The sequence below is a fragment of the Rhinopithecus bieti genome, unplaced genomic scaffold (assembly GCF_001698545.2).
Source record: "Rhinopithecus bieti isolate Rb0 unplaced genomic scaffold, ASM169854v2 scaffold_41619, whole genome shotgun sequence".
NCBI lineage: Eukaryota > Metazoa > Chordata > Mammalia > Primates > Cercopithecidae > Rhinopithecus > Rhinopithecus bieti.
The window spans coordinates 183,401-197,077 of NW_016817072.1; the positions used below are offsets into that span (position 1 = coordinate 183,401).

The window sequence follows — 13,677 nt, forward strand, 5'->3', positions numbered from 1 at the left end:
TAAATAAATAGATTTGATTCTGAGGCTGAGTTATTCTGACAGAATGTTAGGAAAACAGAGAATATATATTGCACAATTTTAAGAACACAAGTTAGTGATAAACAATCTTTCCTCCAAGCAACATATAATAATATTGTATCAGAAACTGATAATTCATATTAAAATTAAGGTACTTTATTGAAAAGTCTGTATTATATTGTACTTTTCCTCTAACACTTGAAGCATTTATTATTAGATAATTCAAACTAACAGGTACGGTAAGAGTTTTATCCTACAAATAAAAGACAAAGTGCTCTAACTTATTAGACCACAAATGCTTTATTAGATGAAGTTACAAATGCTAATTACAACTGAAAATACTAAATGCAACTTAAGTTTTTCCAGTATTGTTCTATGCTTAGAAGTCAAATAAGGAAATACTGTATAATCAGAGCCCTACTTTTTTAAATTTTCTAGTATGACAAATTCCAAAGAAAGTAAAATTCTGTTTATTCTCCAAAATGTTTATCACTATATACTTTAGAACTGTAAAAGCAAAACACAGCAATCAGCACCATTTAATACAAACTAAACAGAACTAAGAGTTAAATAGAATGTATTGCAATTCAGCAGATTGTACTATCACGCTGAAAAAAGAGGGATGCTTTTAATAATGCTAAGAATTCCTGATGTCACAATATTCTGTGTGAGATATTTCTTTAAAAAGAGAACTGAATTTCACAAGAAATACTTCATTTAAAATAAAGCAAAATTTAGGGACAACAGTGTCCTATATTCTGAATTTGCCTTTTGGTCAATAAAGATGGAACACCACTGCCAAGTCAGTATTCTTGGGGTAGTGATTACTTATCAACTATGTAGTCATTAATAGAAAAGCACAAAGAAAACATAAGTGACCTAAGCTTGATACAACTGCTAAACTACACAAGATAATAGGTCACGAGCATAGCTGAGAATCTGAATTTAAAGTACATTTTTCTATAGATGGAAGAAAATATTCTACAGTGAAGAAACCAAAGAAGTAGAAAAATAATCTGATTTATAGCTTCTGGGATGACTGGTTTCCTAACTCAAAATGATTTTTCAATTCAGAACATAGTATCACCACATGGCAACCCTTACAACATGAGAGTGATTTGATAGATCTTGGAGAGTAAAGCAAAAGGTGCTCTCAATCTTTTATTTTATAAAACAAGATCATTATTTTATCATCTGATATATTTTGATATTAAGATTTGAAATTATTTATTGAGACTATCCCTCCTTGAGTAAACTTTTTCAACATTACAAACCTACACGTCATATACATGTAACATGAAGTTTCGTCTTACACAGTATCTCTTTTAGGAAAAATACTAAGATTGTCAACATGCAATTAAACAATTAGCATGATATACAAATCATGGATTCCGGGTAAGTAACAAATATTTCTTCAAAATATAAATCAATATTACAGGAAAAAAAAATGCTCCCACCAGCAGAGGTACATTTAAGGGGACAGCTAACCTGATTCGGAACCACTGCTGTCTGAAGAGCTTAAGTCACTGCTGCTACTTTCAGACTCCGATGAGCTGTTGCTGCTGCTGCTGCTCTCACTCAGTCGGGAAACACTTCCAAGAGCTTTGGATGGTTGCATTTTCTCAGCTACAAAACAGAGAAACATTAAAATGCCAGAAGAATTAAACAGCTGCAGGAACATTTAAAAACTGCCACCTAGGCTGGGCATGGTCGCTCATGCCTGTAATCCCAGCACTTTGAGAGGCCAAGGTGGGAGAATCACATGAGGCCAGGAGTTCAAGACCAGCCTGGGTAACGTCCTAAGACCCTGTCTCTACAAAAAGAAGTAAATAAATAAATATAAAAACTGCCACCTACATTTTGTTTGATGTTTTCTAGAATTTAACTGATTATTAACATCTAGTAACCGCTTTTCCAATTCCTGTTTTTTCTGTGAGTGAAGTTCTTCTTTGGACATCATTATTTTCCTAGCTGTGTGATTTAAGAGGGAAGAAAGTGAGTATAACCAAAAACCAACCCAAATACAAAACTGATTTCTATCAATATGCAGAAATACATACCAGGAGGTTTTAATGGTCTCTTTCTTAGACATGCCGAAACATATTTTTCTAATTCTCTTAGTGTTGATGCTTTCAGTGTTTCAAAGTCTATCTCTATCTCATCAGGATTCGAATTGCTCAGAGAAGGCTCTCTTGACTGTATTATATGAACTACTCGCCCAAGTTTATCTCCAGGGAGTTTGTTTATATTCAAACTTAACTGCCTTTTCTCATCATAGTTCATAGGTTTAGCATTATCTTCATCTTCAGATTTTTGACCAATGTACTGTTGTTTCCTTTTCTTTGGCTGACTGTAACAAAAACTAAATTTAGTCCAACTTATCGTTATTGTGTTAATAAGCTATCATAATAAAAGATACTTACCTTCTCTTGGACTTTTCCTTTCGTCTCATTTGCTCACACAGTTTTCTTGAATTTTCATTGCTGTTGTTAACCTTTTCTTTTTTCTTTTCCTTTTTAGACTTCTCTTTCTTTTTATTTAGCTTACGGAAAGGTACTTGGGACAAAACCTGGAGCTGTTGATGTACAGCTTTAAGCTGATAAAATAAAAAAAATCTGTAAACATTCATGTCTATAAATAATTAAAGACACTAGAAAAAAAATCTTGTCACTCCAAAGTCAAGAGTGTCTTTTGTGAAATTCATTTCTTATTACATTTCCTTCAAGTTCTTATTTAATTTCACAAATGCACTGAATTTTAAAGGGCATGTTTTAAATTACAAAACTATCATGTGCTCAACCCATAAACTTAAATATTCATCTACAAACAGATCAAGAATAAATGACATTTCCAGGTGGTCTTAAGTTTTTTGTTTTTTTGAGCCAGGGTCTTGCTCTGTCACCCAGGTGGGAGTGCAGTGTTGTGATCCTGGCTCACTGCAACCTCAACCTCCTAGGCACAAGTGATCCTCCTGCCACATTTTTTTGATTTTTTTGTAGAGACATGGTCTCACTATGTTGCCCAAGCTTGAACTCCTGGGCTCAAGCAATCCTCCCACCTTGGCCTCGCAAAGTACTGGGGTTACAGGCGTGAGCCATGGTGTCCGGCTGGTTTTTAATCATTGATTTTTCATACTGGAGCTCCAGAACAGTTTAACATGTTATCATAAAAAGTAGTTAATAAGACCTCATCCATAAAATATCTCTGATTATTTCATAAATCATTTCAATGAGAATCAACCACTCATGATTAGGGATAACATAATTTTTTTAAATAACAGATTTTTATAATAAATATTTGATTAGGAAAGACTATTAAACATTACAAATTTGTCAATAAGTAAATAAAACCACAGTTATGAAATGATCTAACTATAACAGCTTTAAATCTGCAGAAAAAATTTCCTGATAGATTAGTGCTCATAGACTATCAAAATTTGTATCAATACAATCAACTACCTGCTCCTGAAGCTTTTCAAGACGCTGAACTCGTTCATCTTCAGAATCACCAGAAGAGTTCCCTTCAGAGGAGGCTTCATTAGTATTCTCTCTACCAGTGGTTTCTGTGGTATCTGTTTTGATGTAACATAAAGGCATACTCTCAACAGGTTCAACTGGGATCTTTGAAAAATGCTTTTCGAAAACATCCTATAATGAAAAATTAGTTTGTTATGGTTTTCTGCATTTTTAATTTAATCTAGCAATTATAGCTTTTAATAAAAGGTACATTTCAGTGTCATATTTTGACCAGAATTCTTTTTGCCTTTAAGATATATCAGAAGAAACACATTAAGACACATGCGGGCCAGGCGCCGTGGCTCATGACTGTAATCCTAGCACTTTGGGAGGCCGAGGCAGGTGGATCACCTCAGATGGGGAAATCAAGATCAGCCTGACCAACATGGAGAAACCCCATCTCTACTAAAAACACAAAATTAGTCGGGTGTGGTGGCACATGCCTATAAATCCCAGCTACTTGGGAGGCTGAGGCAGGAGAACCACTTGAACCCAGGAGGCGGAGGTTGCAGTGAACCAAGATTGTGCCACCACACTCCGGCCAGGGCAACGAGAATGAAACTCCATCTCAAAAAAAAAAAAAGAAAAAAAAAAAGACTCATGCTTCTCTGCCTGCCAAACTTAGCAACTTTTCTCCATTTTTTTCAGGCAAGATAGACCTCTCAAGTAATACAGGAGATCTTCTTTCAAGGGCCCTGTAGTTGGTAGATCATTCTATTACCTCCAAATGGTTCAGCCATTTAGACTGTCCCCTCAGTGGGACATGGGCTCTAGTCAACCATATATATAATATATCCACATCCCCTCTTCACTAATATTTCCCCAGTTTCCTTTGTATGCAGGCAGCTTCATTAAAATATTCACTACTAAAGGATGCAAGAACTCAAACAAACAAACAAAAAAACACACAGCCCTCTCAGTTTTAAAAGTACATTTCATAAACTATTTCGTTGGTGCAAAAGCAATTGTGGTTTTTGCCATTTAATACTTAAGAGATGTGGGTGTTATTACTCTTTATCTCTTAAGTTATGGTTCTAAAAGATGTTTAAACTATGTTCAGAGGAAAAACACTTTCAGAGCACAAGTAATGGCTCACCTGAAGCATTCTTGCCATTGTCACAACTTCGTGATCTGGAGGATTGTACTTGTAGCAATTCATGAACATTAATCTAACATCGGCCGCAAATTTGTATGCATCCTTATATTCTTGGTTATCCATTTTCTCCTAAATTAAAGAAAAACTACAGGATTCACAAACAAATAGTTCAATTCAATAATTATTTGAGCACCGATATTAAATGTTCATATTACAAAATAATTCATATATACAGAAAACAGTTGCCCATCATCCAGATTTGACAAATGTTAAAATTTTGCAACATTTGTTTCATATTTTTTAGACTTTGAAAAAAAATCCAGTGAATTTTGGTAAGTAGAGATAAGGAAGGAGGACATTCCAAGTAAAGAGAACTGGAACAAAATCATAAAAGCAGAGGGTTTTCATATAATCTTTTTTTTTTGAGACAGAATTTCCCTCTGTCACCCAGCCTGGAGTGCAGTGCATGATCTCGGCTCACTGCAACCCTTCCTCCTCCCGGGTTCAAGTGATTCTCATGACTCAGCCTCTGGAGTAGCTGGGACCACAGGCAGGCACCACCATTCCCAGCTTTTTTGTATTTTTTTTAGAGACGAGGTTTTGCCATGGCCAGGCTGGTCTCGAACTCCTGGCCTCAAGTGATCTGCCCGCCTTGGCCTCCCAAAGTGCTAGGATTACAGGCATGAGCCACTGTGCGTGGTCTAGAACCATGGACATGTTCAAATGGAAGAAAACAAAAGATATATTTTAAAATTTCCAGTGACTCACTCCAGATAATATGACTCTGATGATCTTAATTTCCTTCATCTTTTTCTAGATTTTAAGATTTCTTTGCAATGATGAATTACTTGTATAATCAAGAAAAAGAAGTTCTTCCTATTAAGGCAACATTTACCTTAATAGTTCCAAGATCCATTGGATTTTTGACAATGTCATAGTAGTTATGGAGTCCCAAAGCATTAACGTCAACAGGATTATAAAAGGGCCATGCATATGAAAAATGTTTCTTTGCAAGCATTTCTTTAAGAATCTCACTACAGTGCCTTAATTGTTCAGTTACTTTAACACTCTTCACAACATTATATTGTTGCTGAGAATCTGGCAAAACATTCTTTGGCATATTTTCTTTTATAGGTGGCAATGTCACTGATTTTTCTGTGAATGCTGGAGAAAATTCACTACTTGCTTTAACTACTGAAGTTGCAGGAGTTGTTGTATCTGCTTTCCTCTTCACACCCTTTGTAACCTAAAACAGAACAATTCAACAACAAAAAAATATATTTAAAGTGATATTCAGAGCCATAGTTCCTTATCACTTAAAAGACAAAAAGGGAAAGATTATTGGCACCAAGTCTTTATATAGATAATTTACAAATATTGTTGTCAATCCATGTATTAAATATTGCTAAAGGTTAATTTCCTTTTGTAGGCAAACTAAATAGTTCTAATATTATCTTCCCACATACCAAAGAATGTCTTGTGCAAACCTTAAGATGAATGAAAAGTAAAAAATCAAAGTCATAGTTATACCAAAGTTTCTGAATACCTGAAAAATCAGCAAGATTATATGACTTTTAAAAGAAAACTATGTAGGCGAACAACTTCTGATATTAATACTATCAAGACACCCAAACAGTACAAATTCTACCTAAGAAATATGTAAAATTTGGCTAGCCTCTTAGGTCTCTATTCATAAAATGCACAGAGAGGTGGAAACAGTATGATTTCAGATTGCTAGATGCTAAATGAATTAAAAAAGAAAAATTGCTAGATGTTGAAGACTAATATTCTTATTAACTGAAAAAAAAAATCCAAAATTAAAAAGCAATGATTATAGAACTATAATAAACTTACCTGGGCCGCAGTTTGTGAACTGGAGTTGACTGAAGCTCCTTGCGCCATGTTCAAGGGAGAAACAGATGTCTTAGGAAACACAGAAGGAATTGCTTGCTGCTTAAATACTTTTTCTGTTGCGTTGGGTGATGATTTTTCTTTAGCAGAAAAAACAGCTATATTCTGTTGAGTGCCTGGAAAAGTATGAACCAGCATCAAATATATGAATGAATAAAGTATAAAACACCACTTTGTCTTATTTTCTATTTCAATTCATTTAGTTCAGCTTTTTAGCAACATAAGCATAGGATACTTATTTCATTTTGAAATCTACACACACAGGATTAGACAGGTTAGACCAATTTAGATATAAAGATATAATAATGGAGACTTCAACATTTGTTATTAATGGTAGGTTTACCAGCTTTATTCAAAAAGGTGCCTGGCTTAAACCACGACTAATAATAGAGCCGTGTGGTTAGCTTCAGGTAGCTATGAACGTAAGCAAAAATTTCAGATACTCTGGAGACCAACCACACAGTACTATGTGAGGTCTTCAGAATGCTCTGCATAAATATCCAAGGACTTCATAATTGTAACACATAGTCTATCACAGAACAAAAGATGTGAATATGATTCTCTTATCAATACATTCTTCAGAAAATTCTGCCAAAGGAACAATTGTCATGTTCTTCTGCCCTGTTTTCACAGAATGTTATGACTTAAGACATTTGGATCATATCACTCTGAAATCTGTTATTTCAAAAGTTCAACCTTCCATCAAGGCAACTCCATTCTTCTAATTGTTCACAACAAAAACCCTGAAGTCATCTTTGATTCCACTGTCTCTCAAACTCCATATCCAAACCAGCAGCAAACCCTGTTAGCATTATCTTCCTATCTAGACTCCAAACACTACTCACAAGTGGCATTCACTCCGGCCCAAGGCATCATCAGTGCACAACTCAATTACTGCAATAACATCCAGGCAGGTCTTCCTTCTGCTTTGGTACTCTATAGTCTATCCTCAAAACAGCTGCCAAAGTGATCTTTTAAAACGCAAATTAGTGACGATTTGTAATCTCGCTAAGTAAAAACCAAAGTGCTCACAGCATATATACGACCTGCTTGTCCTCTTCTCCGTACTTCTTCCCTCCTTCCAACCTCACTTCTTACTACTTCCCTCTGCCCTTCCCTCACTCTAGCCTGCTGGCCTTGCTCACATTTGGTAAGCAGGAGAAGACTATTTGTTTTGCCTAAAATAAGATATCCTTATGCCTCATTCCAACATTTCCTTCAGGCATTTACTCAAATGTCACCTTCTCAACCACCTTATATAAAATAACATTTTCACTCTACCCTATCCTCCCTCATCAACTGTATAGCTCTTATTCTGCTTTATTTTTTCCATGCCATTATTACATTTGATATACAACATATAGCTATTTCTGGCCCTTCAATTTTTGCAAAACAAACTCAGGAACTAAGTAAATTTGAATGTATTTTAAGACAGGGCTGATATTCCTCAATATCTGAGTTGTCACTACTCTTTAAAACTCAGGAATCAAATACATTCAGATAATCTCACATCCTTTGATATTCCAACTGTTGTTATTCTTTGAACTTGGGAGCTAATTAGATCTGCATAGTGAGGAATAGTTACAATTACTTAATTTTGTCTCTATCTCTCACAATAAAAAGCTCTGTGAGGGTAAGGGGACTTTGTTTTGGTCACCCCTAAATCTCTTGTACCTAATGCAGTACTTGGTAAATGAAAGAAACACAGTAAATATTTACTGCATGCCTATTGTGTGTTGGGCACCATTTTAGGTGTTAGGGCACAAATTCTCGCATATTTCTTTTCTTTTTTTTTTTGAGATAGGGTCTCGCTCTGTCACTCTGTTGCAGTGGTGTGATCATGACTCACTGCACCTTCAACCTCCTGGGCTCAAAAATGAACAAGACAGACATAGTATCTGCTCTTGGAGCTTACTGTCTAGTGTAAGAAACAGACAAAAAATAAGTAATCCTATTGAGTACAAGTGATGCTAAGTGTTAGGAAGGAAATATACACGTTACTAACTAAACTAAGGCAGAGAACTATTATGGAGAGGGTAGCCAAGGAAGGCCTCCCTCTCCAAAGCTGACAACTAAGATGTCACTATAAAGGTAAGAAGAAGACAGCTAGGTCAAGAGAACTCTAGAATGGGAAGTAAGTCTACATGATTAGTGTGTGCACGCAGAAATAAAAGCATTTTAAGAAAGACATAGTAGTCTCCTAAGGCAAATACTGACAGAAATCAAATAAAATGAGAACAGAAAAAAACACTACTTAAATTTTGCAGAATGAAGACTACAAGTGACCCTGACTGACAAAATGTCTTTGGTGGTGAAATAAAGCTAGAACTTCTGCTAAGGGGAGTACATGAGTATACAGGAAGAAAGAAAGAAAGAAACGAAAAAAGGAACAATAGCTGGAAGAATATGGACAAAGGAGTATTTTAAAGATGAGATACTAGAGCCAGTTTATAGGGTAATGAGACTAACCCCATAGAGGAGGAGAGATTAATGATGCAAGAAAAAATGGAGATAACCAAAGGAACAAAATGGTTGAGATGGCAAGATCCATTCACAAATGAAGGCATGGCCCAAAGTGATGGAGGATCTGTTATAGGCCTCTGCTCCAGCTGATTCCTCTGCCTGGAATGTTCTTCTTTCAAATCTTCACTTCTCAACGAGCCTCCGCTGAATCTGTCATGTTTGCCTCTCACTTCCTACTAGAATATAAATTCCAAGATGGCAAAGTTTTTGTTTTATTCAGTGATCATATCTCAAGAGCACAGAACAGTGTTGTGGTACATAATCAGCACGCAAGTATTTGCTCATAAATTATCAACATGTACGTAACCACATTATTTTAAACTAGCTACCATCATATGACAATTTCCCTACCACTGTGACTAACAAAGACATGACTCTGGTAGTGGAATGCTTCTGTCAGAAGTTTTTTAAACTTAGACATTCACTCTGAAGCCAAAGGCTACCTATCCTTTGAGGTCAAACATAACTTATAGCACCTCTAAAGTCTTTCCCAACTTTTCCAGCATGACATGGTTTGGATGTTTTGTCCTCTTCAAATCTCATATTGAAATGTGACCTCCAATGTTGGTGGTGGGGCCTGGTGTGGGAGGTGCTTGGGTCATGAGGGTGGATCCCTCATGATTCTCTTGGTGCTATCCTCGATGTAATGAGGGAGTGCTCACTCTATGAGTTCACACAAGATCTGGTTGCTTAAAAGAGTACCTCCTCCCTAACCCCACCTTGCCATGTGATACAACACCTTCCCCTTTGCCTTTGACCACGATTGAAAGCTTCCTGAGGCCCAGAAGCTAAGCAGATGCTGGTGCCATACTTATACAGCCTGCAAAACCATGAGCCAAATCTCTTTTCTTTGTAAATTACCCAGCCTCACATATTTCTTTTCTCTTTCTTTTTTCTTTTTTTTTTTTTTTTTTTGAGACAGGGTCTCGCTCTGTCGCTCTGCTGCAGTGGTGTGATCATGACTCACTGCACCTTCAAACTCCTGGGCTCAAGAAATCCTCCCACCTCAGGCTCTTGATGAGTTGGGACTACAGGTGCATGCCACCATACCTGGCAAAGTTTTAAATTTTTCTGTAAAGGGTCCTTCTATCTTGTTCAGGCTGGTCTTGAATTCCTGGGCTCATGTAATCCTCCCATCTTGGCTTCCCAATGTGCTGGCATTACGGCCATGAGCCACAACGAACAGCCAGATACTTCTTTATAGCAATACAAAATGTACTAGCACACATCACATACCAATTTCTCACTCTTGGCCATGCATGGTGGCTCATGCCTGTAATCCTAGCACTTTGGGAGGCCAAGGCATGAGGATCATTTGAAGCCAGGAGTTCAAGATCAGCCTGGGCAACAAAATGAGACCCCACCTCTATAAGAAACAAAAAAATTAGCTGGGTGTGGTGGCACATGTCTTTAATATTGGCTACTTGGGAGGCTAAAGTGGGAGAACTGTTTAAGCCCAGGAGCTCGAGGCTGCAGTGAACTGTGATCATGGAGTGCCACTGCACTCCAGCCAGGGTGAGAGAATGAGACCTGTCTCGAAATAAAAAAAAACTTCCATTCTTTTGAAACACAGTATATATTACATGTAATTTCATCTGACACGTGTCATAATGCATTGTCTTAATTTTTTTCCATAATGCACTGCCTTGTAATTTTTTTCAAGTTTTATTTCTAACAAAAAACTTAAATGGCGCAGTGGCTCATGCCTGTAATCATAGCACTTTGGGAGGCCAAGGTGGGTGGATCACCTGAGGTCAGGAGTTTGAGACCAGCCTATCCAACATGGTGAAACCCCGTATCTACTAAAAGTACAAAATTAGCTGGGGTGGTGGCGCATGCCTGTAATCCCAGTTACTCAAGAGGCTGAAGCAGGGGAATCACTTGAATGTGGGAGGCAGTGGTTGCAGTGAGCAGAGATCATGCGATTGTATTCCAGTCAGGGCAACAAGAGTGAAACTCTGTCTCAAAAAAAAAAAAACCTTAAAGAAACACTTGAAAGTTAAGTTGTAGCTATTTGTTTCAGATGCTAAGAGCATGTTTCCCTCAGATAAAAGATCAATGAGAAGATCAATAATTTTTACCTTCTAACAACATTAAATGGAAAAAATAACAATTTTTATCTTGCTAAGGGTAATAATTTAAGTCAGCAACAATTAGCACGTTGGTGTTACAATTTAAATACCATACTGATCTATGTATTATCTACCTCATAAGGGCTTACTTAAATCTTCTTGTAGAAGCCTAGGTCTCATATTGTCAGACATTGGATCAACCTTTTCTAAAATAAGAATAACGACTTAAATAATCAGTGAATATCTCATAGATCTGGTTAAAGCACTATAAGTTATGACCCACCTTAAGGATCTATTAGCAATAAAAAAGTATATATTACTATCAATAAAAACCTGAAAAAAAAAAATCAACCTCTGCCATGAACCTATTACAAGCCTCCTTCATCTCAGGCACTTGACTATATTCTTTATAAACATTTACAATCATGAATATTTTTCGGGCCGGGTGTGGTGGCTCACGCCTGTAATCCCAGCACTGTGGGAGGCCGAGGCGGGCAGATCATGACGTCAGGAGATCGAGACCATTCTGGCTAACACGGTGAAACCCTGTCTCTAATTTAAAAAAAAATACAAAAAATTAGCTGGGTGTGGTGCTGGGCGCCTGTAGTCCCAGCAACTTGGGAGGCTGAGGCAGGAGAATGGCATGAACCCGTGAGGCGGAGCTTGCGGTGAGCCGAGATTGTGCCTCTGCACTCCAGCCTGGGTCACAGAGCAAAGACTCAGTCTCAAAAACAAAAAATAAATATTTTCTTGATACTATAAATGAGGAAACTAACATGGAATGACTAAGAACTTAAGATTACACTGCTTAAGTGATCCAAAGATAAACCAACATTTACTACATTCTTGATTAACCTCTACAATAAATCTATTTGAATACTTAAGATTTTTGAAACACCATATTTAAACAATATGATTATTAGTTGTAAAGATGATTTCCTCCAAAGATTTTGTGACTGAAGAAAAGTTAAGAAAAAAAGACAATCTCCCAACCCAATACTAACATTTCATTCTCAGCTATGGAAATCTTTTCTAATGCAGAGAGCACTAGCAATTTGGGCATTCTTATCAGCACAGCACAGATACAAGATCCACTGAAAACAGTAGTAACAGCTATGATTTTCTGAATCCCTACTATGTGAATGGCATTATGCTATAGGAAAGCTGGCTCCAAGGCCAAAATCAATGCAGTCCTCACTATTTTTGAATGATACCCATCCTTGTGATCAAGGTTTGGCAGATTGTTTCAAATGGACATTTTTTATCAATAGAATAGGATGTAGGACTTCTGGATGTCTGTCTCCTTTGAGGGATTTACACACACACACACGAGACACAGAGGGGAAAAAAACAGAGAGAGAACCATGAAGTGTTCACTTCCTGCCTTACCTTTCTTGATTCTTTCTTTACCACCCACAACTTGCTCTTGTTGTGGCATCTGAGATAATTTCTGCATAAACAGCTTCTCGAGAGCTTGTGCCATAAGAACAATGTCATCTCCAGGCTACAAAACATATTACATATACCATAAGGATAAACAGTATGGTCACTGTACCAAATGTTTTATTTTCAGGCCACTTTATTGAAGGCAGTAACAGTACTCCTAGATAGTATTCATCTCTTATCGAAAATAGTGAAGTTGATCACATTTTATTTTCTTATTCTCTATGGTTGAAAGCAGCTCACATTTAAAATTCTAGCATTCTACTCCTTCAACTTCTAAAAAGTACCCAAAGGGCTTTCTGAACACTAGAGAATTACAATCCAACCAATCCTACTAAATCAAAGAGGTATTAAAAATGAGAATTTTGGCCGGGCGCGGTGGCTCACGCCTGTAATCCCAGCACTTTGGGAGGCCGAGGTGGGCGGATCACGAGGTCAGGAGATAGAGACCATCCTGGCTAACACAGGGAAACCCCATCTCTACTAAAAATACAAAAAATTAGCCGGGCGTGGTGGTGTGTGCCTGTAGTCCCAGCTACTTGGAGGCTGAGGCAGGAGGATGGCGTGAACCCAGGAGGTGGAGCTTGCAGTGAGATCTCACCACTGCACTCCAGCCTGGGTGACAAAGCGAGACTCCGTCTCAAAAAAAAAAAAGAGAATTTCACCAGACATGGTGGTTCACGCCTATAATCCCAGCACTTTTGGAGGCTGAGGGGAGTGGATTACCTGAGGTCAGGAGTTCGAGACCAGCCTGACCAACATAGAGAAACCCTGTCTCTACTAAAAATACAAGATTAGACCGGGTGCGGTGGCTCACGCCTGTAATCCCAGCAGTTTGGGAGACTGAAGCGGGCGGGTCACCTGAGATCGGGAGTTTGAGACCAGCCTGACCAACATGGAGAAACACCGTCTCTACTAAAAATACAAAATTAGCCGGGCGTGGTGGTGCATGCCTGTAATCCTAGCTACTTGGGAGGCTGAGGCAGGAGAATTGCTTGAACTCGGGAGGTGGAAGTTGCGGTGAGCTGAGATGGTGCCATTGCGCTCCAGCCTGAGCAACAAGAGCAAAACTATGTCTTAAAAAAAAAAAAAAAAAAAA

At 37.6% G+C, this 13,677-nt stretch overlaps 1 protein-coding gene across 1 annotated transcript in view; it reads right to left on the reverse strand.

Annotated features, from left to right (window-relative positions):
- Positions 1–13,677, reverse strand: part of BRDT (bromodomain testis associated) — a 66,055-nt gene that overhangs the window by 36,829 nt on the left and 15,549 nt on the right. Inside the window, exons 4-12 of the mRNA XM_017855799.1 lie at positions 12,525–12,639; positions 6,484–6,656; positions 5,525–5,875; positions 4,630–4,758; positions 3,477–3,665; positions 2,442–2,614; positions 2,079–2,368; positions 1,876–1,989; positions 1,507–1,644 (exon numbers count right to left, since the gene is read on the reverse strand). Coding sequence (XP_017711288.1) covers positions 1,507–1,644; positions 1,876–1,989; positions 2,079–2,368; positions 2,442–2,614; positions 3,477–3,665; positions 4,630–4,758; positions 5,525–5,875; positions 6,484–6,656; positions 12,525–12,639 — 1,672 coding nt within the window. The remainder of the gene's footprint in view (positions 1–1,506; positions 1,645–1,875; positions 1,990–2,078; positions 2,369–2,441; positions 2,615–3,476; positions 3,666–4,629; positions 4,759–5,524; positions 5,876–6,483; positions 6,657–12,524; positions 12,640–13,677) is intronic.